The sequence below is a fragment of the Mustela putorius genome, unplaced genomic scaffold, assembly GCF_011764305.1.
Source record: "Mustela putorius furo isolate JIRA1106 unplaced genomic scaffold, ASM1176430v1.1 tig00000738_pilon_pilon_pilon, whole genome shotgun sequence".
Taxonomy (NCBI): Eukaryota; Metazoa; Chordata; class Mammalia; order Carnivora; family Mustelidae; genus Mustela; species Mustela putorius.
This window is the reverse complement of record NW_025421463.1, coordinates 1,097,057-1,120,529: the sequence shown is the minus strand read 5'-3', so window position 1 is coordinate 1,120,529 and position 23,473 is coordinate 1,097,057. Positions and strand designations below refer to the sequence as shown.

At 58.0% G+C, this 23,473-nt stretch overlaps 1 protein-coding gene across 9 annotated transcripts; it reads left to right on the top strand.

The window, feature by feature from the left end:
* The first annotated feature begins 424 nt into the window (after positions 1-424).
* Positions 425-23,473, top strand: FAM118A (family with sequence similarity 118 member A). 9 transcript variants are annotated; one of them, XM_045083707.1, is made up of 9 exons: positions 425-578; positions 9,877-9,932; positions 10,680-10,932; positions 13,352-13,573; positions 15,354-15,482; positions 16,806-17,091; positions 18,738-18,770; positions 19,516-19,599; positions 22,297-23,473. In XM_045083707.1, the coding sequence occupies exons 2-9, from the start codon at positions 9,886-9,888 to the stop codon at positions 22,314-22,316; spliced, it is 1,074 nt and encodes a 357-aa protein (XP_044939642.1). In that variant the 5' UTR covers positions 425-578; positions 9,877-9,885; the 3' UTR covers positions 22,317-23,473. The 9 variants fall into 9 exon arrangements, with proteins under 9 accessions (XP_044939642.1, XP_044939639.1, XP_044939643.1 ...); XM_045083704.1 differs by having other exon boundaries at positions 10,677-10,932; XM_045083708.1 differs by having other exon boundaries at positions 481-535.

Below are 23,473 nucleotides of genomic sequence, written 5' to 3'. Positions count from 1 at the left end.
CCTCTGGCCAGCAGCGCCGGCCTGGGGCGCCGAGAGCAGCCCGGGGCCCGCGCGCGATCGCGGCCCGGGGCGCGGCAGCCGAGCGGCGCTTCCGGCCTCTGGGAAACGCTCGCCGCGTCCCTGCGAAGTGCGCCTGCGCCCATTTCGCAGACGCGAGGAGCGAGGACGCGCAGCGCTGCCGGTGCGAAGGCGCGAGCTCTCCGCGCGCCCTCCACCGCGTCTGCGCCGGGGAGCCCGAGGGGGCGGGGCTCCCTGGGGGCGGGGCCGGCGGCCGAGGGGGCGGGGCCGTGGCCTCGGCGGGGCCGTTGGTTTCTCGGCGGAACCTCCGCGCGGCGACGGCGGGCGTGCGGGGGAAGGCTTTGCGGCGGCGCCGAGGCCGCGGCCCAGGGGAGCGCGGCGGTGAGGGCGGCGCGGCGTCCGCTCCGGCCCCGGCCCCGGCCCCCGCCCCGGCTGCGCGCGCAGCCCTCCGCCCGCAGGCCGCCCTCCGCCGGCCCCGCCCAGCGCGGGGAGCGCGCGGCCGCCCCGAGACCCGGAGGTGAGGTGGACCGCTGAGCGGGCGGCGGGAGCTGGCCCCGCAGGTGAGGGGGCCGGGCCCAGAGCCCTTTCGGTCCCGGGGGCCCCTCCCCGCCCTCCCCGGGGTCCCCCCGAGACGCCCGTCGGGACCGTCGGGACCCCGAGACCCTGTCGCAGCCCCTGGCCCCGTCTGCCCCTGCCGCTGGAGGGCTCCGGAGCCCCGAAGCCCTTCGGGATTTCCCCTAGACGCCCGGACCCCCCGGGGGCCTCCGAGATTGCCCGGGACCCCCGAGCCCGCCCCGGCTCCCCCGTCCGGGCGCGCAGGCCCTCGGGGCCCTCTCTCCCCAGCGCCCCCTCCCCCAGAGCCCGAGGCCGCTGCATCCCCCCATGCCCCCCGCCCGGGGCGCCCCCTGCCTGTCCACCTCCTGCTCTGAGCGTCCAGGCCCGGTCGGCTGGTCTCCAGGCTGGTTTCTCAAACCCGAGGTCCGGGACCCCCGAGGGGCATCAGCGACAGCCTTCCCTGGGGCTGGAAATTGCTGATGATAATATAAAAGTGGGGGCGTCTCCTCGGTCACCGGCTGACCCTTTGTAACGCAGGGGTGTGATCTCGGCCCCCATGTTTCGTGTGTGTTCACGGTTGCACTGAGGCCGGAGCAGGGACAGGGTTGAACTTTTAATGCTCTTTGGTGAGACTCCAGCGGCCCCGCAGAGGAGTCTCAGAACCCCGCTGAGCTGGTGGCAGGAGGACTGGGCAGGGGAGGGGGTCGGGGCGAGCCCGGCGCTGAGGCTGCCGGCTTGGCTTGATTTTTTCATTCTTGGAGCTGATCGTTTTTCTGAATGCCCAGTAGTTTCCAGGAATTGGCACTGGAGCTGGAGACGAAGAAGTCCTTGCTGTCAGGGCCCATGCGGGCGGGGTGGACCAGGGAGGTGAAGCAGGTCGGTAATTGTCACCCCGGGATAAGAGCCGAGTGGTGGCCTTGAGCCCAGCTGGGGTGGGAGCCCAGCTCCCAGGAAGTGGTTTCTGGAGGGCTTTTGGAAGGGGAGGAAAGCGGACGGGTAACAGGTGCGCTGGTCTTGAAGGTTGAGGTTGAGAAGTTTGCCACAGTCATTCCAGGGAGGGGGGTGGAGTGTGTGTTTGTGAGAGGGAGGGGGAGAGTGTGAGGAAAGGCAGAGAGTGTTGCCACAAAGCATAGCAGATCTTGGAAACAAGCGTGGCCACAGCACAAAACCGTCCTGGGGGACAGCTGGAGGTGTATTGCTTCGTTAATGAAAGGGTCCTCAGGGTAGTATTAGAGGGAGTCTTAAGTGGGGTGAATCCAGCTTCGTTCCCCGAGGCTCGTGCCCTTGGTCCTTTCTTGGATCACCGCTTCTGCTGTCTCCTGAGGAGATGGCGATGCAGCTCAGGGCGGAAGGAGGGTAGGAGTCGGTCCGTGGGGAGGATTGAGGGAGATTCCAGGGAGACCAGGATGGGGAAATGGGAAAGTCTGGCAGAGGGCAGGGTTTGGGGCGCAGAGTGGTGGAGAAGGGGGTGGGCGAGGGGGGTCAGGATGCAGGCACGGGGTCGGGGCCCACGGAGGGAAATGGGTTTCGTGTTCGGGAAGAATCCCTGGCTGTGGTGGTGGGGCGGGGTGGGGGCTGTTGTCTGGAGGAAGCTGGGTGAGAGAGAGAGGGGTCCTGGACCGGGGTGGTGGCAGTGGAGACCGTGGCTTCCTCAGTGTGGGTGTCCTCCTCAAGTCTGGACCCCGGAGACGGCCGTTCAGTCCTTTCCTGGCGTAGCCTACACTATGCTGCCTGGAAATTGACTTTGGAACTTACCAGTCCCTGTAGGAGAAGTTTTGTCCTTTTGTCCAAAGGGTGGGTGGTCCCGAGGGCTTCATCAGGGTAACTGTATGTCTGTGTGTCACCGAGAGCCCAGCACCCACACAGGAGATGCAGGCATGGCTCGGGGGTGGGGGTAACATGAAGGGGCAGGTTTGTAGAGATGGAGCAGCACAGAGGGTGTGGAGGTTGGACTTAGGGGCTCTGAAGGAGAGGCAGGTTCAGATGGGTCCTGGGGAAATGTCCCTCCTGAGACCGTGTGGTGGTTCTCAGTGTCCACACAAGTTTGGGAGGACACAGGCAGTGGCCGAGGGCATGGGATTTTGGGTGGTAGTGAAAATGTTCTGGGTCTGTGTTCCCTGAGGCACTAGTCTCGTGCAGCTCTCAGGTGCTTAAAATAAAGCTGGTGGGACTGAAGAACTGAATTTGTTAGATTTATTTAATTTTAACTAATTAAATCCAGGAAGGACAGCCAGTCACATGCAGGGTGTAGTGGGAAGCATCCTGTTCTAGGCTGTGTTCTTTCCAATGTGACGCTTTCACTGTTTCCAGCAACCCTATGAGACGAGAGATAAGATTCCTTTTTTACAAAGGAAAGAGTCCCAGAGTTGAGTAACCTACGCCCGTTTTGACTAGTACAACCAGCATGGGCGTTGTTTAACTCCTACCTACGGCTGGGCCTTTTCCTAGAGAACCTGCTTGAGCCTGGAGCCTCTCCTTGTGGAGGAGAGTGAAGTCCTTCTGCAAGGCAGCCTCGTTCCCGCCCAGCCGGCCCAGCCCTCCGGGTCAGGGCCCTCCCCGCTGAAATCATGGTGGATGGTGGGGTGGAGAGTCAGGCTAGACCAGAAACCTGCTGCCTCTTAGACCTTGCCTGCTGCCTCTTAGACCTTCCTCGTGGTGGCTTTTGCTTTTTTAGCACTTCTGGAAAAGGAGCCCCATAAGAAAGCACGGGAAACTAGGTCAACCAAAACACCATGGCTTGTTATTTGTGAAGATTTGGTGGTAAAAAGAGATGCCTTAGTTGCAGTGAGTGCTTTAGATGAAGTTGGACTCACAGGGGAACAGGGAGTGCCCAGGATGGTGCGAGGTTAGGGGCCATGAGCGAGGAGCGAGTTTCTAGCTTGTCCCTAACTCCTTGGGGGGCTGGGACTAAGTCACTGCCTCACAGAGTCTCCATTTTCATTTTTCTAAAATTAGGGCCTCTGGCATCCCCTAACCATTTGGATCCCTTCAGCTCTAGAATTCTGTAATGTTACATCTCATTAGAGGTTTACTTTCTAGAACATCTTTTTCTTGGGATAGCTAAACGCTGGTGGTTCAGCCTGCCTTTCGTCCTTCGTGGGGGTGTGTCTTACCCTTACTGACTTATCATTGAGGACCGTGTCTGAGTTAATTGAATGTCTGATGGACAAACTGGAAAGCAGACAAAGCAGGTTGGCAGGGCTCTTGGTGAAATGTCAGGTGTGTGTGTTTGCTGTTCTGAGCCACACTCGCGTCAGGAAAAGGTGCGCAGAACCGTATTTACCGTGGTGACCGGCCTCTGGGAGGGTTTGCGGTCATCCTCGCCAGATGAGGGGCGGTCGTGACGACCACTTGGTCAAGATCACAGCGTCGTTGACCGGATTAAGTGGGATGAAGCATGTAGAGTGCCGAGTACTGTCCCCTGACTCTAATAAGGGTACGGAAAACATCAGTAATGAACGTGGCAGTTGGAACCAGACCGTGACTTTGACATTTCCTATGAGCTGCGGGTTTTGTTGTCCTCTTCCTTTGGGATATGTGCCCAGGTCAGTCTGGAGGCACTGGTTGCATGAAGCAAATGAATACATTATAACTGTTAAAATTAAGCTTTTTTTTTTTTTTTTTTTTGCTGTCGAACTTCTTTGACTGCCTTTAGAAAGTGATTGGTTCAATGTCACATGTTCAAATTAAGGTTTTCTGTAAACTGAAGAAAAATCGTTCATCCTAAAGATGCCCAGTTAGCACCGGCTGGAGGAGCTCTAAGCAGAGCCGGAGCTGAGCGAGTGCGAGGTCGAGCAGGAAGCCCCCTGATGGTCAGGGCTGGCCGCCGCTGCTCCGGTAGTTCATAGCGGGAAACATTTTACATCTGTTCAGGAACCTTCAGGAACCTTCAGGATAGTGGCGGCACCGGAAGTTTGCACAGTGGTCAGTGGCGTGAGGGGTGGAACTCCCAGCTGACCCGTTTGGACGCGGCTTCAGAGAGCTGTCCCTGCTGGGAAGGGCTGGCGTGGTCTTGACTCCATATCTCAGGTTTTCCTTGGTGTTGGTGTGTCTGCACACCCCTCCCCCCGCCTCTGTTGCAATTGCAGTGGTCTCAGGGCTAAGCCTCTCCTGCAGTTCTGGAAGCTTCATTGTTGCCCATTCGTACCTTGTTTCCAGATCAGGTGAACCTAGTCATGCTAACCAAGCGCACCAGAAACACTGTTACCACTTCCAGATGGTTTCCTGGTGGTCGGAAGTGTGGCTGTCCATTGTCCTTGAAAACCTACTCCCATGACCCAGTGATTTCTGCTTCTGTGCCCGAGTCTACCTGGGCAGCCAGGTTGCTGTGAAAAAGGCAGTTTGTGGGAATCCCATCAGACTGAGAGGGGAGGATGGTGTGAACCGCTGGGTTCGGTGTCGGGAGCTCGGGGAGCCGCACCGGGAAAGGCTTGCTCCGTGCTTCCCAGGCTTCCAGGCCTGCTTGGGGGAGCGAGAGTACAGCCTGGCCTCCTTGTAGGACATTCTAGTCCTCAGGAACTGCACTGGGGCGGTGGATTACACTTAACTCCAGCTGGCCTTGAACGACACGGGTTTGGACTGTGTGGGTCCACTTACAGATCGTTTTCAGTAAATCTCCTGGATGTTTGAGACTTGTGACAATTTGAAGAAAACGGACAAGCTGCACGGCCTTGAACTCAAACACTGAGAAGTTAGGTATGTCCTGAATGCACAAGGTATTTGTAGATACTGGTCTATTTTAGCATTTACTACTGTAAAGTCTACAGAAATCTATCATAAAAAAGTTAAACAAAATTTAGACTGCACGTGACTTCTCAGTGGAGAGACAATGTAAACCGAAGTAGAGAGGCGGCATCGAAATGAACTGGGCGGTAATCCTGTCCGAGGGCCGGATTTTGTGGCTCCCTCTCGCTGCGTGTGCGGCGAGTTCACGGACCGCCCTGCCTGCCTAAACCCGTGTGCACACGTCTGCCTGTGAACGGGTCATCTCTCCGTAAATTTTGTGTCTCAATAATAAGTGCTCCCTTGTGCCTTTTCCTATTAGTAGTTCAGTTTTTGGGAGAGTCCAAACTTGGATGAAGATTTTCAACCCTGCGGGCTGCCCCTCACCTGTCCCCCGTCCCCCCCCACCCCCGGTGAAGGGTCCACTCTGTTTCCAAGTCTCCTGTCTTCTGTGAGCAGCACACGGATGCGTCATTTCTCAGCGTGGGTCACTGGGTAACAGTAGCATGCAGTATGCTTGCTAGTATGTTCTACAAAGGCGGGCCCTGCTGCCAGTCACTTAGAGTCACAGGGACCCATGTTGGACTTTTTCCACGTGTTCTGGGAGCGTCTCATTCCATCACTCTAGGGATCGAGTACAGGTGACGTAAAAGCTAACATCTGGAAACTTCGACAGATGTTTGCAGAATCCCCTCCCCTGGCGTGTGCGAGGAACGTGTGTGTACGTCCAAGTTCAGCCGTCTTCCCTGTCCTCGGGTGCCACACGGAGCGCGCTCCCCTCCTTGCTGTCACGCCGCTCAGAGTGCGTGGAACCCACGTAAACGAAGAGGTTTTTCTCAAGATGCTTCTGAGGACCCCACAGATTCTCATTTGTGCCTTGTGCTTGTAAAGTGAAAGTATAATTTGTAATAGAAAGTGGTTACTTTCCATTTTACTTTTTTCCTGTGCTAAGATTATTCTCGACCAGCATTTTGTCCTTCCCCCATAAAGTGTGATTCCAGCGCTCCCTGAGCAGTTCATTCCTTTTATTCTTCTCTGGTGCTTTTCTCGTCTGCCTTTTCCGTCCGGTGCTCTTGCTGGCGGCAGAGACCAGTGGGGGCGGTAGGCATCCCGGCCAGAGGTCAGTTCTGCTGGGCAGCGTCTGGGCCTGCTTCCGCGGGTCTTCGGCTGGCCTCCCTGGGATCTCCTGCGGTTGTGTGTGACCTGGCTGTGGGACTGGCACCGACGAGCCCTAGGCAGCCTCTGACGTGTTGGGGGGTCAGGTGTCGGGCTGCCCGACGGTGTGCCTCATCTCCCCACACACCTCCCTGGAGGCCGTTCACCCTCCTGGGAGGCGAGACCGTGCTCTTGGGGGCCCGAGTGCCAACACAGCTGGCCCCAGAGTCAAAGCACTCACCAAACGCTTGCTTGCCGGTCCCTCCTTGGCCGGAGACGTCACACGATGAGGTCCAGAGTTAGGAGTGTTGGGACTGCACGGGCGTGCTTGGCAGGAGGCAGGACGGCAGGCGGGGTCACGAGCCGTCCGGCGCAGTGGGGTTAGGGAGTTGTTCTGCTGGCTGTAAATCACGGGGGCCGTGTCCATGGTCGATTCTCTTTTGTGTTGGAGTCCGTGTGATGAACGTTCACTTTGCCCTGGATGCCGGGGGTTCGCGGAAGAAGGCGGTGTGGCCGCTCTCGGGCCAGCTCGTGAAACGCTCGGGGACTCAGGTTTGAAGAAAACATCCGTGAACACTTTCATTCATGGCTTTAGATGAAAACGACAGGACTGCTTCTGCAGATCTGTGTTGGGGCCTGAGTTTGCTTTCAGAAAGTGCTGTTGGGTCTTTGAAAAAAAACGGGTTGCTATGATGACTTGGCTCTGGGCCTGCAAACTGTGGTGACGGCATGGTCACCAAGGAAACCAGAAGATGCAGCTTCTGAAGGTCTCTGAAGGCTTTTGTTGCTGTTGTGGCGAGTCTGATTGGCTTAGCAGAGTGGCGGTGAGTGTGGGAGCCGCCTGGCAGGGGCTCGCTGTCCTGCCAGAACGTCTGGGATCTGGCTCCGGTCGCTTTGGAAATCTCCTGTTTGGCTCTTGGTTTCAGAAGAAGGGGTTCGTGGGGAACTTTCTCGGTTCTGGGGAGCTTTGGCTGAGAGGCCAAGTCTGTGGACGGAACAGGAAGTGAGGCCGTGTCTTCAGCGCCGTGTCAGCACGAGCCCTGCGTGTCTGCTTGCTCCCCACTGCGGGCGCGGGCCGCTCTCTCGCTGGGGCCTTCCCCACCGGCGACCTTGCTTCCTAAATAAAGGTGACAGCGGTGTGCACGTCTAGGGGCCTCTCTGCCTGTTGCGGTTGGAAATGGGGCCTCCGTTGGACTTGCCGTCCAGGAGCCAGCTCGTGACCTTCCTCAGGCTCGGGCGCAGAGAGAGGTCTGAGCCTTTACACCAGCAATAGGCCGCGTGCGGGGGCTCGCTGGGATCTGCTCGTGCGTGTGCAATACCCCCCGGGCGAGGTTTGCTCAGTAAACTGGAGGTCACGTCGTTTTGGAGTTACATGTAGCCCGCAGGGGTCTGAGGTGTTCATACCGTTGACCGATGTGTGTAAATGCAGTGTTTGGGTTCCTGGTTGGTACGAGGGTCCCGTGTGGGCCCCCACAAGCCCAGAGTTGCACAAGAATCGAAAGAACCACAGGTAGACCTTTTGAAAGGTCTTTACCGTGGAACCGGTGAGGGGCGTTTCTGAAGTCTTCCATGGACCAGTGACCATTTAGAAAATCCCCCACGGTGTTGGGTAGAGGGGCCCGAGAGAAAAGGGTCCCCTTCGCAGGAGTAACCGGGGGGTGTGCGTGATTGGGGGGCAGAGCCGGGGGGCGGTTGGATTCATCTGCTGATGAGCATCTCACTCTGACTCGTCCGCCAGGATCGCGTGGGTGCGGGCCTTACCTTCTGCCCGGACAGGGAGGTTAGGACTTGACTCGCCGGCAGCTCAGTGCCCGAGCTGTTCGCCTCAGCACGGCGAGCCCCCCCAGCACCAGACTGATGGGAGCCGCCGGGCTTCCAGAACCCAGCTGCCGGCAAGAACGTGTGTTCTATAGTTGTTAGAACCGGGGCTGGGAGAAGGGTTAGGGCAGCCGCTGAAATCTCAGGGCCGGCAGGCAGGCAGGGCTCCTTAAGGCAGTGGAAAGCCTCCGTATTTGTTACTGTCCTTAGAAGATATCTAGTAGGTTTCACGAGACTCTGGACTGAGATTGCTTAACATTGGGGGAGAGGTCGGGGGCGCCACCGGGAGTTTAAAGGAAGCTCTGAACCCTTCAAACAGGGGTGCGACGGGGCAGGAGGAGGCATCTAGGTGTCTATGCTGTCGTGTGCACATTGTCGGGGGATACTCTTAGGATTCCATGTAGCTCTAAAATCTAATGATGCCATAGGGTGATTGAGCGTTGTTTACTTACTGGGAAATTATTTCTGGTGACCTGATTCTGAGATTAAAAAAAAAAAAACCAATAAGACTGCATGTTCAGAAAGGTGGCTTTCCATCAGGGCACCCACTGTTCTGCTGAGCACTCTTCTGGAGAGTTTGCCGGTATGTGCTGAAGTATTTTACGGCATTCCTTAACTCAGCAATTCTACTTCTCAGAAATCTCTCCTAAAAAAATAGTTCCAAAATGGAGAAAAATCTTTGTGCCCAAAGATGGTTGTCAGGAGGTCCTTTTTTTTTTTTTTTTTTTTTAAAAGATTTTATTTATTTATTTGACAGACAGAGATTACAAGTAGACAGGGAAGCAGGCGGAGAGAGAGAGGGATGCAGGCCCCCTGCTGAGCAGAGAGCCCCATGCGGGGCTCGATCCCAGGACCCTGGGATCATGACCTGAGCCTAAGGCAGGGGCTTAACCCACTGAGCCACCCAGGCACCCCAGGAGGTACTTTTTAACATATATATATTTTTTTTTTGAGAGAAATTTTATTTATTTATTCATTTGGCAGAGAGAGAGAGTGATTGTGTGTGTGCACACACACGAGAGATTGCACAAGCAGGGGGAGCAGCATGTAGGAGAGGGAGAAGCGGACTCCCTGCTGAGCAGGGAGCCCGATGTGGGGCTCAATCCCAGGACCCTGGAATCACGCCCGAAGCTGAAGGCAGATGCTTAACCGACTGAGCCACCCAGGCTCCCCAGGAAATGCTTTTAATATAACACATGGAAAAAAAGTGGGCTCTGACCTTTGGACACAAATGATGGGGAAAATGTAAACCATCTAGGGGCCATATACAAATGTTCGTAACAGTCCTTGCTCATAGGCAGTAGGGTTCTGGGCTTTTCCAACTTGATTTTTCTGTGTATTTCCTTGTTTACAGTAAATATTCTGGAGTTGGGCGAAAGTGATTCTGCAAAATTTGTAGACTGTGGAGATAGCTTGGCAATAGAGACCTAGCTGGTCTACAGTTCGTGTTTTACATAAACTAAGAATCAACTTTTACTTAGTTTTTTCTGACCGGATTTCAGTGCGGCAGACCTTTGATTTTAATGCCAGCTTGAACTCTCTTCGTGGTACTAACAAAAAAACTTGTCTGGGAAATGGGAGTCACTTCTCACTAATTTTTCTCTTTAGGATTTACAGATGGATCCAGCGGAAAAGACCACAAACAGAAGTGAACAAAAATCCAGGTAAATAAAGTCAGCTGCACCTTCACACGGGTAGGTGGTCCCGTCGTCCGTCTGCTCGGGCGCTACGTCTAGCGCCTGCAGAGGTGAGCGCGGGGTGAGAACTTGTGTCAGGAGGGAAGCTCGCGTCTTCTGCCGCCGCTCTTCGCTTTTGTGGGAGACATGTTCCAGAAGGCAGTCTTCTCTTTGCCCCGGGAGGTGACGGTCACCTAGTCTCCACGTGACACGTGGTCCCGGGGTCCCGTCGGAGCCGAGGCATGCCAGTGCCGCTGGAGAGCACTGTGACCTCCGGGACCGTGAAGCTAGATGAGGAGGTGTTAGCTCCAGTGGGGCTCGGGGCCTAAGAGGCAGAAAGCCAGCTTCGGCCAGCAGTCTCCTTACCTGTCCCTGCCGGCAGGGATCGTGCCGTCATGCTGGTATTACAGGCTCTCGGCAGCTTCAGAGGAGTTAGAAGTGCGAGCTTTTTGTTCCCGTGTGTGTCACTTCAGCGGATGCTTACCACCCCGGGGGCCTCAAGATGAGCAGGACATGCCTGTCCCCAGGTCGCTGGGGGTCGAGGGCAGAGCACGAGCAAGAGATGTGCAGAAGGGAACAGCACAGGCTTCATCCTCTGGGGGCGTGCGGGAGCGGAGGGTGTGCGTGGCCGTGTCTACCCGCACACTTCGCCCGTGTTCCTGGACGCTGTCTTTCCTTGAGGTGGCGATACTCGCCATGGTGACTTCTGTTCTCCCCTTCCGTTGTTTCAAGTAGAAAGTTCCTGAAAAGCCTCATCCGGAAGCAGCCGCAGGAGCTGCTGCTGGTCATCGGGACGGGCGTCAGTGCAGCCGTGGCCCCCGGGATCCCTGCCCTGTGCTCCTGGAGGAGCTGCATCGAGGCGGTCATCGAAGCGGCCGAGCAGCTGGAGGTGCTGCACCCGGGGGACGTGGCGGAGTTCCGCCGCAAGGTGACGAAGGACCGGGACCTGCTGGTGGTGGCGCACGACCTGATCCGGAAGATGTCGCCTGTAAGTCTTTCCACATAGGCGCTTCCAGCTTCCCCTGGGGACGCACTTCTGGACCCGGTCGGTGGACCCGTGACCACCACAGCCACGTCCACGAGCTGTGGTCAGGCCCTGCGCTCTGCAGAGGGTGGCTCAGGAGCTGGGGGTCTCGCGTCCGGGAGACTAGTCCCTGCGACAGCCGTGGCCGTGCCGGGTGCACTGGGGCTCCTCGAGTACCCCCCGCCAGCTGGAGCCTGAGTCTGGGCGGGGCGTCTGCCGTGTCGCCGTGCCGCGGGGTTTCCTGCTGTGGGCGGAGGGGTGTTCTTGAGGTGCGTTTTGGGTGGAAGCAGGCCAGCCACAGATCGTCAGATGACGGCGGCTCCGCAGACTTTTGCGGATGGGAGAGGTTAGAGCGGCTTTGTCTGCACGTAGAGGAGACGTAGAGGGGACGGGTGGGAGAGGGTCGCTGAGGGGTGCCCTCGAGGCAGGGGCGCTGGTGCGGCTGTGGGGCTCCGCCTCGGGCAACTGCTCGGCCAGGTCAGCCGCCAGGAAGCCACGGAGCATGGTAGAAGCTCGTGGTGGGTTTCCGCTCGCTCCTTCCAGACTCGTTAAAGCACAGCCATCCTCTGAGAGTCCAGGTGGGGGTCGGTGTTGGAGATGCTGCACAGAAAGCAGGAAAAGGAGTGTGCAGAGCCGCTGGGGAGCCTGGGAGAGGTTAGCTGCTGTAAAGACACCCAGCTATTGGCTTCCATGTAAACATTTGGGCCAGCAGCTGCAGGGGAGCAGGTGTCTTGCCAGTGTTGGGGCCCTGGGCCCTGTCTTGCTGCTCTGCCATCTTTCTGGTGTGGCCTCTGCCTCATGCTGTGAGGTCGCAGGAGCTGGGACGGTGTGCCTGTCCGGCCAGGGGGACGCAGGGGCAGCTCCTGCCTCCTCCCCCCCAGGGCCTGATGCGGGAGGCTTATCAGCCATGTGGCCGCTTCACACGTGGATGTACCCAGCTTTCTGGAGCCTGGGAAGGGTTTTCAGCCAGACAGCTCTCCCCCATGGGGCTCTTCTGTTAATACGGGGCTCCTGCAACCTAGGGCAGGCTGGCCTGCCGCCCATCTGGTAAATACGGCTCCGGGGACACAGGTGCGCACAGCATCTGGTGCCGCTTTCCAGCTGTGGCGCAGAGTCGAGCAGGTATGACTGCACCTGGGGATCCCACACAGCCTCCAGCAGTGGCTCTCTGGTCCTTCAGAGACGGGGTGCTAAGGCCTGTCCCCGGAGTGGGGAGAGGGGCGAGGACAGAGAAGTGTGGGGGTGCTGGGTGGCGTGGGGGGCACGTTCGGGCGAGGTTCGCTTGGAGGAGAGGCCGGCGAGGCCAACACTTGTCTGGCCTGGTTAGCGCCCCCGCGCGCGTGGAGCGTAACTATGCTTTACTTTGTGTATTTTGTGAAACTTCCTAACGCAAGTTATAGGAGGCTTGTCTGGACGGTGGGGTTCCCTGCACCCCGCCGAGCAGGCTGAGAACTGGGCGGGCTGGGGGGCGCTGTATCCATGCTCCCGAGGAATCCAGCAAAGCGCAGGAAGGGCGGTGAGCTGGGAAGCTTGAGGGGCTGGCGCGGTGGATGCAGTGACGGATTATGGGGTGTCAGCTGCTGAACGGGACAAGTTAGGCCGGCGGGGTGGAGACCCGGGTCCATGCTGCCGAGCCAGTGGTGTGCCGGTCTTCGTGGTGATGGGACGGCCCTGGGAGCCAAGGTGCTGCAGGGTCAGAGGGCGGCAGCCTGGGCCAGGAGTTCTGGAAGGGTCCCGCTCTTGGTAGTGATAGGTTTGGGATGTGACCAGAGGCCGGATGACTGAGACGGGTCGAGCTCTGTGGAGGAGAAGCCGTGATACGGGACGGTCATTTCAGTGACCGAGAAGGCAGCAGGGACTGTGACAAGTACAGCTATGCCTGTGCGGCGCTCTCCGGGGAATCTGTAGTCTCTCCTGTGGTCTTCAGAGCCTCCCACGATCTGCCCCCGGGTCAGCTCACCTGCTGGCCTTCCCCCTGCTCCTGTCCTGGGACGGGGGCCCCTTGCTCGCCCTCGGACCCAGCCGTGCTGCCGCTACCTCAGTGCCTTTGCACTTGCTCTTTCCTTTGTGTGGGACGCGCTCTCAGAGGCCCTTGATTTCCTTAGTTCTCTAACCAGCGCCCCTTATCAGAGGCCTTCCCTGGTGCCCTCTGGCCCACCAGCCCCTGCCCCCAGCAGCACGTGGCTTTACTTCCCCATGGCATGGGCCACTACAGACGTATCACTTGCTGTTTGTCCGGGGTCTGTGTCCCTCCTCTAGGGTTTCAGGAAACTCGGCGAGTCCGGGTTTCCTTTCTTTAGAGCCAGCGCCTGGCGTACCTGCTGCTCAGGGGCTCGGCGCTTGAAAGAGGACGCCTTGTAACTCCTGTTCCGCCTCTTCGTAGCGTACAGGTGACACCAAGCCCAACTTCTTCCAGGACTGCCTGATGGAGATTTTCGACAACCTGGAGCAGCACATCCAGAACCCGCTGGTGCTGCAGTCCATCCTCAGCCTGATGGAGCGAGGCACCAAGGTGCTGACCACCAACTACGACAACCTGCTGGAGATCTTCGGGCAGCAGCAGAGCAAGCCCATGGAGTCTCTGGACCTGAAGGACAAGACCAAGGTGCGGGCTGAGGGCGGGAGCGGCGTGGGGGGGGATCTGCGCTGCGGGGGGCACGGCCCGAGCTTCCATTTTCCAGCGCGTTAGTGACCGTGAGGCTGACGGATGATGCCGTTCCTGTCTCCGGACTTTGCTCACCACCCGCCCTTGTCTTTCTCGTGCCTTCTGTCTGGCAGGCTTCCCACGTGCGTGGACTCCTTACAGGCCGGGGCAGGGGTGCGGGGAGCAGGGGCAGGAAGGGCCACGATCGCCCCCGGTCCTCGTGCTGTGGAGCGCAGGTGCTCCCGCCCTTGCTTATGCGTCGGGATTATGCCACGTGGAGCGTTTTCATCTTGGCCTTCTTCCTTACTGTCCGTCTTTGAGCCTTTTGCCGTCATGAAGCGTGTTCAAAAGCACGCTTGTAAGCCGCAGTGTCCCGGTTAAAGGACAATTGTCCTTCTCTTACCATTAGCGAATTCCTATGATTATAAGGAAGGCTTTGGTGAAAATCCTTATGCTTCCGTGTCTTTCTGTTTACTTCTTTAGGGTAAATTCCTAGAAGAGTTGTGGGGTGAGAGGGCGCGAGTATTTTAGGCAGATGATCCGAATTAGCAAATTGCTTTCCAGAGAGTAGCCAGTTTATACTCCCAGCCACACAGGAGAGTATACACTTCCTGCATCTTGCGAGCACATGGTGTCACCGGAAAACAAAACACATTTCCCCCACTGAGGTGAAAATTTTACATTTTGGTTTCTCTCCTTGCTTAGGATGATCACTTGTGTTTCTTTGGTGACATGTTTGTGTCTGCTGCGTATTTGTTCAAGATTTTATGTCCTTGCAGATACTGGGCTCCCCACTCCTCATCTGGCTCCGCCCTCTGGGTGGTCTTGCAGCCCCTCTGCACAGAACCCCAGATCTAGAGGTGGCCCCCCCGTGAGGCCCCGCGTAAGCGTGTGACTGCGGCCCGCTCAGACCCCGGGCTTCTCTTCTGCAGCTCCTTCCCTAGATCTCGGCAAAAGCCTGGAAGCTGGTGATGTGCCTGTGGGACAGCCCATGAGGATGGGTCACACCCTCTCCTGAGCCGTTAGTGACACGTGAGAGGACACGTACTCTCCGTGCCCGAGCCACCTGTCCCCACTGTGAGGCCTGCTTGCTGTTGGGAAAAGTGTCTCTGGAAATATGCGGCCGAGGGCTTGGGACTGAGCTGCCGGTGGGCTCCTCTGTTTGGGTCCAGCCCACCAAGCTGTGGGGGTGTGTCTAGTCGTCCAGCGTCCTCCACCCTCGGGACCACCTGCCGCCGTGAAGGCATGAAGGATAACGGGCAATTGGTGGGATGTGCCTCTTTTTAAGGACTTTTGTTCTGGGTCTTGAGATGAAACCAGTGTAGAGCTATTTGATGTTGTTTTTTCATATCTATTTTTTCTGGGCGTAAACACTGCATATACACGCAGGAATTAAAACACAACGTGTCACTTAGAACCTAGAAGTTCTAAGTGTCACTTAGAACGTGTCACTTAGAGCGTCCTCTCAATCCCGGAGTGTCAACCGTCTCCAAGTGTGTTGTGGTCTCAGGCTGGAGGCGGTTTCTGCGCAGCTGTCTGGCTACCGCCGTCCTCTTGGACGGGGTGGGAGCACCAGCAGCCCGGTCGCCCTTGGGCTTTGCGGGTGGCAGTGTAAAGTGAGACGGGTCCCTCGCTCTCTCCGGGGTAGGTCGGAGGAACACACGTCCAGGTGAGAGGTTTTCCTCGTCTGCCTGCTTCAAGTAACGCCCGCTTCCCCCTTGTCTCGGCTTGCTTCTGGCAGGTCCTGCAGTGGGCCAGGGGGCACATCAAGTACGGCGTGCTCCACATCCACGGCTTGTACACGGACCCCTGCGGCATGGTCCTGGATCCGTCGGGCTACAAGGACGTCACGCAAGACCCGGAAGTAATGGTACGGCCCGCCTTCGTTAGGCCCTGCCTGTGTCCCTTGGGCCGTGGTGGCCACTAGTTCCTTGGTGGCCCTCCGGGTAGTCTCTTAACCTCCAGGCCTGCCTGCCCCATGGTGCCCACGCCTGGCCCCGTTCTCAGCTGTCTCTCCAGATGCCTCAGACTGACGCCGGCGCTCACGCGGTGAGCCCCGATGTTGTGGGCGGCCTGCGGGGCCCTGTGCTCTCTGTGTGCTCTCGCTCGGGGGCCACTCCTGCCGTGTCCTCTGCGTGTGCGTGTGCATGTGCTTATGTGTGTGTGCGCGCGTGTGCTTGTGTTGTGTGCGCACACACACTTTCAGGCACCTCCTCTCCTGTCTCTGCTTGGCAAGCGAGCTTTTAAAACCTAATTTTTTAGTTTCATTCTCTATGAAGCTTTTTTATATCCTGGAAAAAATGAAGAGTGGAAAAGCTGCTTTTCAGCTTTTGTAAAGTTTTTTTATTAGTGCACTTAGAAACCACAGTATCTTCGCTGAGTCCCTGGTTATCCAGGGGTCAGGTGCTCTGGTCCTCATGCTGATGCTGGCCTGTGGCCCATGGCACAGGCGTGGCCCGACGGGTGACTGGTCACCGTTGGGGACTGAGAGAGGCCGGGCTGGACACAGGCCTCTTGCTAAGGTGTCGGGTGTCTGAAGCGGTGACTCCCCATTATCTGCCTGAGCGACCCCCTGAACCTTTGCCACTCTCTCTGCCCTGCTCCCTGGGGTCACTGTCACGGGTCCCCTCCCTCCTCAGCTCTTCTGCCCTCACTCCCGAAAACCCCCTTCTCCTGACAGCAGCCCCCTGGTTCCCCTCTGTGATCTGTGGAGACCATCAGTTCCCAAGCATGTGTGCAGTTCTGAACAGAAACAATTGGAAAGTTCTTGTTTTGTGTTCTAAGAATTTAGAATTGTGCCCGGTCCCCGAGAGCCAGGTTGAGGGCTGCAGCACCAGATGGCTGGCAGCTGTGGCGGGCGTTAGGCTGTGCGCACGCTGAGGCACACCTAGAGTGTGCCTGGGATCTGCGTGCCTGGGATCTGCACCCGTGACCCTGCCTGGGGGAGGAGGGGGCTCCCATGAGTGCTGAGCAGGGACTGCGCTCAATGTGGGCCCGCGGGCTCGCCTGTGGCGCCAGGCGGACGTGACCAGCACATCTGGAGAGCGTGCCCCTCTCGCCGTGTCCCCAGCGAGGCTGGTGGGGAGGGCCTGTCACCGGGCCCCTTCTGAAGTGTGGGTGTGTCGCCGGCGGTCGGGCCGAGGGTCCTGCGGTCTTATGGGCGAGCGCTGCAGTCTCCCCGCTGGTCTTCTAGGAGGTCCTCCAGAACTTGTACCGCACCAAGTCCTTCCTGTTCGTGGGCTGCGGAGAGACGCTCCGGGACCAGATCTTCCAGGCCCTGTTCCTGTACTCGGTGCCCAACAAGGTGGAGCTGGAGCACTACATGGTCGTGCTCAAGGAGAACGAAGACCACTTCTTCAAGCACCAGGCGGACATGCTCTTGCATGGGATTAAAGTCGTGTCCTACGGGGACTGTTTTGACAACTTTCCTGGCTACGTGCAGGACCTCGCCACGCAGATCTGTAGGCAGCGCAGCCCAGGTAGGGGTTTTTCCTTTTCGGCTTCTCCAGGTGCAAGGCTGAGAGAGTTCTTTCCAGTTCTTCCTTTTGTTTCGAGATACAGATACAATTTACACGCCATAAAATGCAACGGAGACATGATTCTTATACCACTAAGTTCCCGGGCCCTCCAATGACCCTTAAAAGGGCGAGTGTGTCAAATAGAAGGTCGGTGCGATGGTGACATCTGTGCACGGGACGTGAGCGCGTCGAGCTGTGCCGACAGCAGTCTGCGGCTCTTCCGCTGTCGGAGGACTCACCACGCACCTGGTCACCTCAGCCAGGAGATGGCGCCCGCCAGCAGCTGCGGGGGGACGTGGAGGCTGGGAAGGTGCAGAGCCCTCATGCACCCTTACCCCTTGCTGCGTTTCCCAAGTTCAGGCTGCAGAGGCACAGAATGCTCTCACCATAATGCATGACCGTGTTCCCCTGCGGGCCACACACCTTTTCAAGTGATTCTCCTGGGCCAGCTCTTGGCGAGCTGCCAGGAATGACCAAGATGACAGAGCAGATTTCAAATTGGTTGTCCCAACTTAGGGCAGTCAACGGTTTTGAGTTTGGGTCATTAAACATGGATGACGCAGACTCGGAAAGGTCTGGACTGGCTGGATTTAATTACAGCAAGAAGCCAGCCCCGCTGCCCCAGGCAGGGGAATTGGGTCAGCCACTGAGCCGCTTGCCTGTGCCTGCTGTGACCTCAAAGACTAGAGGGTGCCAAGGTCATGGGTAACTGGATACACACAGGGTCCAGCAGCGTCGTCTGTCCCCTCTAGTGCCAGTCAGAATCGCGAGGGTTAGTTAGTGCGCCGGCTTCGGGTGCACGTCCACGGGGGAAAGCAGAGTCAGGCCACTAGTCTGTCTCCCGAGGCAGAGAAGGAGCCAGGAGGACGCTTGCTGGGCCACACTCTGCTCTGTTTCATCTCCTCAGCCTTCATTTCCGGTCCCAGTGTCCATGGCCACTAAGTAGGTGATCTGACAGATGGCGAGAGCAGCTCAGAGAGGGGTGTCAACTTGCCTAGCTCATGCCCAGACATTTTGGAGCTGGGACTGGAATGCAGTGTGTCCCAAACAGGCCCACGGGCCCGGCTCTGGAGAGGGGCGGAGGTGCTCCCCGTCCTGCCCCTACCCACAGCCACTTCTGCCTCCGCATGCATGGCTCCCCGGGGGACCAGGACCTCATGGACACCTGCGTGAGTGTGGGCCACATTCCCGAACCTGGCAGCTGAGTGGGTCTAACGAGGTGTCGGGGCCAAGAGATCTTTGGATTTATAATCCGTGACCCGGTCCTTAAGGACGTTGTACTTAAGGTTCACGAAGGATCTCTTGACCAGAGAGGGTGGTGTCCCAGCACTGGCAGTCCTGATGGTGGCAGCGGGTACATGCCTTTTCTCCGTGTGTACCAGCAGCCACATGCCGACCCCCTGGTCCCCACGCCGCGACTGGGTGGAGGAGAGGAGAGGCGCTTGCTGGCTTACCCTCGCCCCCCGGGACGCTCGAGCTGGCATTCGGGGTCCCGGTCACTGTCGCTGTGCCTCTCTGAGCAGGCCTGGCTGCCGTCCCTGCCGCCGGCCTGAGGAGGAGGAGGCCGCTAAGTCTTGGCTCTGCTGACTGTTTTCCTTTCTCTCCAGATGCTGACCGAGTGGACAGCACCACACTGTTGGGTAAAGCAGATCTTGATTTTTACCAGCCGGGTTTTTGCCTCCACGTTCCGTTACCTTCCTGCCACCGTAGAACCGTGAAAGTGTTTCCTGCAGTAAATCCCTAGGCCGTAGTGACCCACATTCAGTGGAGACGGGGGCCAGTGGGGTCTTCACGATGGTCCCTGCGACAGTGCGGGGATCACAGATGTGTCCCCACTGTGGGGAGGCGCAGCATAAACCCAGCTTCTGTGCTGGCACCTGAAGGTCCTTTCCTGTCCCACAAGTACGAGCCGCAGGGCAGTCGGAACCAGGTTCGAGTCGAGTTTGAGCCCCGGGTCTGCGTTGGAGCAGCCCTCCGGGCCCCTCGGACGCCTTCGTCGCAAAGGTTCTGAGTGTCCGTACGCGTCTTCTGCGTGCTGCTCCTCCGCTCTGGCTGGTGACAGTCACAGGCTAGGACCGGGTTTGGTGGCCGCGGTGGCCTCCTGTGGGGGCCATCTGCTCGGGTCAGTGGGGTGGGGGTGGCAGGGACCCCGCCAGCGTCATGCTCCGCCTCCCATCTCTGACTCGTCACCCCACGGAAGGACGCCTGTAGTCGAGTCACCCCGTCACCCGTGACTCCCACGTCCATCCTTTGGGACAAAGAGCACCCTGGGGCATCTGGCAGGGTTGCGGGCCGGTGCCTCAGCACAGTCAGATTTATAAACGGGTCCTTGGGGGGTGGCTTCTGGAAGAGATTGGCTTGCAAGTAAAGGTTTTGGTCTTTCAGGGAACGCGTGTCAGGACTGCGCCAAGAGGAAGCTGGAGGAGAACGGAACGGAAGTCTCCAAACGGCCTCGGCAGTCGGACGCGGGTACGGTGCTGTCGGTGCCCTGCGTCATCGGGAGGTCCGGCGGGGTGGCGCGGTGGCGGGCACGGTCTCAGGTCAGCCTGCAGATTTCACAGGGCGCATCCGCCACGCAACCACGGCCAGTGCACCGAGCAGTGTCATCGGGCACCTGGGGCTACCCGCTGTCCTGACCTATGTCCCCTCAGTCTCCAGAATAAACCACTTCCAGTCACTATTTCATTTTCCCTCCGTCACGGACTGAGCTGTTTGTAAACCCGTTACCCGAGTGGATCAGGCCTGGGGCCTCCGGGACGGGGTCTGGTGGCGCTCACCCGGCCTGGCCTCCTCTCTCGCGCCTCATCTCTCGCTGCCCGTCGCGGGTGGGACTCCCGGCTCTGCCCTGGACCCCCTCAGCCCCCTCAGCCCCGAGCCTCTTCTCTGGGGGCAGCGCTGGGTGCATGGTCACGGCCCAGGCTGGAGCAAGCCTCCCGGCCTGTCTGTGGGTCGTCGCTAGGTTGGGGAACAGCAGCGCTTACCTCGGTAACGGCGCCCGCCTTCCCGTCCTGCTTCCGCGACGTGCGAGCTGCGTGGCGGGGCTGGCGTCGCTGGCGGGGCATCTTCAGTGTCGGGGCGGGTCATCTTTCTGTTTGCTGTCTGCTGGCGTCGCTGCGGTTACGCTTTATTTTTTGAGGAGTTTCTAGATTACTGTTTGCCTTGTCCAAAAACTCACGTTTCAGTGTTTCTAACGTGTCATTCTCTTGGTCATACCGCCCGGCCCGCTTTCCTGAGACCCTGACCTCTGCTCCGCTGGGCGCTCCTGGCCTCCCGCGCCACTGCCCCGCTCCTCCTTCCCTGCGCGGACCCCGCGGGAGCCATCACAGCCCCATGTGCGGGGCGCTAGCTCCCCGGGGCTCGGGGGGCCTGCGGGTGTCGTCTTGTGGTCCTGCCCCTCCGCACATGGTAGGGGTACGGGTTTTGCTTCCCACTTTCCGAGGGACTCCGCGGTCGCCGGGTCCAGGGTTCCTGCTGGGAGAGTCTGTTGCGTACCCAGGTCTCGTGACCTTTGGGTGATCTGCTGTTTTCTGTTTTGGAAGCTTTCAGGATCATCTTTTCTCATGTTCAGAAACTTCACAAAGGCGTGTTTAGGCGGCCGTCTTTTTTTCCACACTTGGCTCAGTTCCGCCCCCTGCTTCGCCAGCCCCGGGTTAACTGTGGTTTCCTTGTTTCTTTGGCCTCTGTTCCTTCCCCCTTGATTTCGTCCTGCTTGGAGCTCCTGGAGTGATTCCTGCGGTCTCTCATTTTCTCTCACGTCGTGTTCATTTTCAGTCTTCATTTTATCAAAAGCTTTCTGGGAGGTGCTGTGAATGGTGTTGTAGCCTTTGGGTTAAATTTTCATTTTGAGAGTGTTTCCATCCATTTCTGAGAGCTCTTGTTTTCTCATTTATTTTCTGTCGTAGTATCTTCTGCCCCTGTGACTGTGACAGCTTCTCAAATCTGTAGAGACACTAGGGGCTTGCCGGGGTATCTGACTTGACTTCATTCCAGAAAACACTGGGACTGAGGATTTTCAGATAACAGTTAATTTTTAATTCCTTTAAATAAGAAAATCTCAGCACAGTGCTCTCTTCAGCTGATAGGTGAGAATGTCTGGGGCTGTGAAGCACGTCACCTGTCGGTACCTGTCACTCAGCATTTAAATGAATGCTTGGGGGCGTGTTTGAGTGGCCTGGGATGCGGCGTTTTCCTGCCGCAGCACAAGGAGCTTGTGCTGTCGAAATGGTCTGTTGTGGCTAAAGAGATTGCCGAGGAGGGCAGGGGACGCTGAGAGCCAGCTCTAGGAGCGGCTGCGCGCAGTGTCGCTCCCGGGTAGGCCTGGTGGCAGGCGGCCACTGAGGCACCCCTGCAGCAGGGCCTCCCGCATATACCTCTGTAGGGGGAGGATGCCGTTGGAGCAGCAGTTCAAGTAAAGTTCTTTCCAGTCTACGGCAGATGTTTGGTGTGGGAATTCAGCTAGTAGGGACATCTGTAACCGAGTCAAATAAAAACAGTGAAATGAGCTTGCACTGGCTTCCTCCAGGACAGGTGGCTTTTTCCGGCAGCCTCTCTCCTGCTCCTTGCTTTCGTCCTGCCTGGGACCGCTCGGCCACTGAGCGAAGCAGGCAGATGTGTCTGTTCTCAGCCCGCAGCGCTGCTGCTGTGCTTGCGTGCCTGTCCTCCTGCTGGCCCCGGGGCACGTGGCGCTGTGGCCGGAGAGCCAATGGGGCTCCAGGGTGTCCCCCCGTGCCAGCACCCCCTGCCACCGCCACTTTTCCCTGGGCAGGCATCTCCCCTTCTAGAAAGCCTTCCGGGTCCCCGTGGGCCGGAGCGCGAGGAGGAGTGTGGCCGGCTGTCGTCTGCTCGGCTGTCCCACAGTGCGCTCCTCCCTGCCCTTCGGTGGGCTCCTGCCATCGGCATGGTGGCATGGCCCCCACCGCGGGCTGACCCCCGCAGTCTTCTAGGAAGGGAAGGGGCACCCCACCTGTGGGTCGGGATTCCCTGATGGCGTGTACGAGTCAGAGCCATGTCTAGGCAATGGCTCCTGCTGCTGTCTGGAGTCACTTTGAAAGCGTTTAGCAGGAAGAAAAGCTGTAGATTGTTCCGGAACTAGATCCTCTTGGAAGTACTCCTTTAAGCCGAGTTTAACATTTCGTATCCCTTTTTTTCTTTTTTTCATTGAAACAGATGATGCTGGAGGGTCTTGAAATCTTTAAAACCAATAAAACCTGCAACTTGAAAACCAGCCTTCTGTAACCGCAGTGCCGTAACCCAAACGATGAGGAATGTTCGGAGACCTCCGCGGGGGCTCTCTTCCCCGAACCCACCCTACCCCCGACGAGCTGTGTGGCCGCGCGGCCTCAGAGGCTGGTGCGATCCCACCGTGGGCTTTGGCTGCTCGGGAGGTGAGGCGCCGCGGCGGGGCCCGCTGTGCGGCCGGTGGCCGGCTACCTCAGGGACCGCGCGGCGGGCAGCCAGTCCGGGCCTCCTGGCTCCTGCTCCGCACGCCCCCATCGTCAAGGTGGTTTTTCTAATAAAAGGGGAGGGTGAGGACTGTCTAAGCAACAGGAGTTGCCAAAGAGGAAAAAAAAACAACAAAACTAGACACTTAAATTTTCTAATCTTTCTGTGGAAACGTCTGTTACTGTAGAGAAACGTACACGTGTTTGTCATTGGCTAGTGGAGCGGGAGCCGGTGCTCGGAGGCACGGCACCTGCTGCCGAGAACAATGTGTTTGAAAAAGACCAGCTCAGTGGGCTTCTCCGGAATTCCCTAATTTTGGTGACTTCGGCTCCCGAGAACGGCAGGCCCGAGCTCGGCAGAGGCCCCGGACGGCAGCGGCCCCGGACAGCAGCTCCCTCCCGGCCGAGTCCACTTGCCGGCCACCGGCTGAGAACCAGCAAGTGCAGCACGAGACCAAGATCAAAGCTTTTAGTTAGAGGGTCAAGTCCAAGTTTTCCGAGTTTTTATTCTATGGGGTAAGGTCCAACCTTTCTGTCCATCTCTTCTGAGTTTCTTCCTCCAGCCCAGTTGTTAGCAAGGCAGGCAGAGCCTGCGGTCCGGGTCTGCTGGGCACAGAGTGCCGTGCCAGGCGCTGCTCCAACTGTGACCCTGGCGGGGACCCTGCTTGCTTTCTCTTTCAGAGGCTGCTGTTTTTGATGTGGTTTCTTGTGAAATCCCACGACACTCTCATTGATGGCGCTAGAGCTCCCCCCGGTAGAGGGAAGGTTAAGAACAGGAAACACAAGGTTGGGATGTGTCATGCGTGGGAGAGAAGCCAGAGACCCGCTTAAGACTTTTTTTTTCTTTTTGAAGCATGAAAAATCTTATGTTATTCTGGTCATAAATAAAATTTTAACTTCAA

Bases quoted from the DNA above. Each gene is read 5' to 3' on its own strand.
- FAM118A (XM_004771113.3), top strand. From the start codon at position 1,351: ATGCCCAGTAGTTTCCAGGAATTGGCACTGGAGCTGGAGACGAAGAAG. The intron at 10,933-13,351 runs GTAAGTCTTTCC...GCCTCTTCGTAG, and splicing joins TGATCCGGAAGATGTCGCCT to CGTACAGGTGACACCAAGCC. The intron at 15,483-16,805 runs GTACGGCCCGCC...CTGGTCTTCTAG, and splicing joins CGCAAGACCCGGAAGTAATG to GAGGTCCTCCAGAACTTGTA.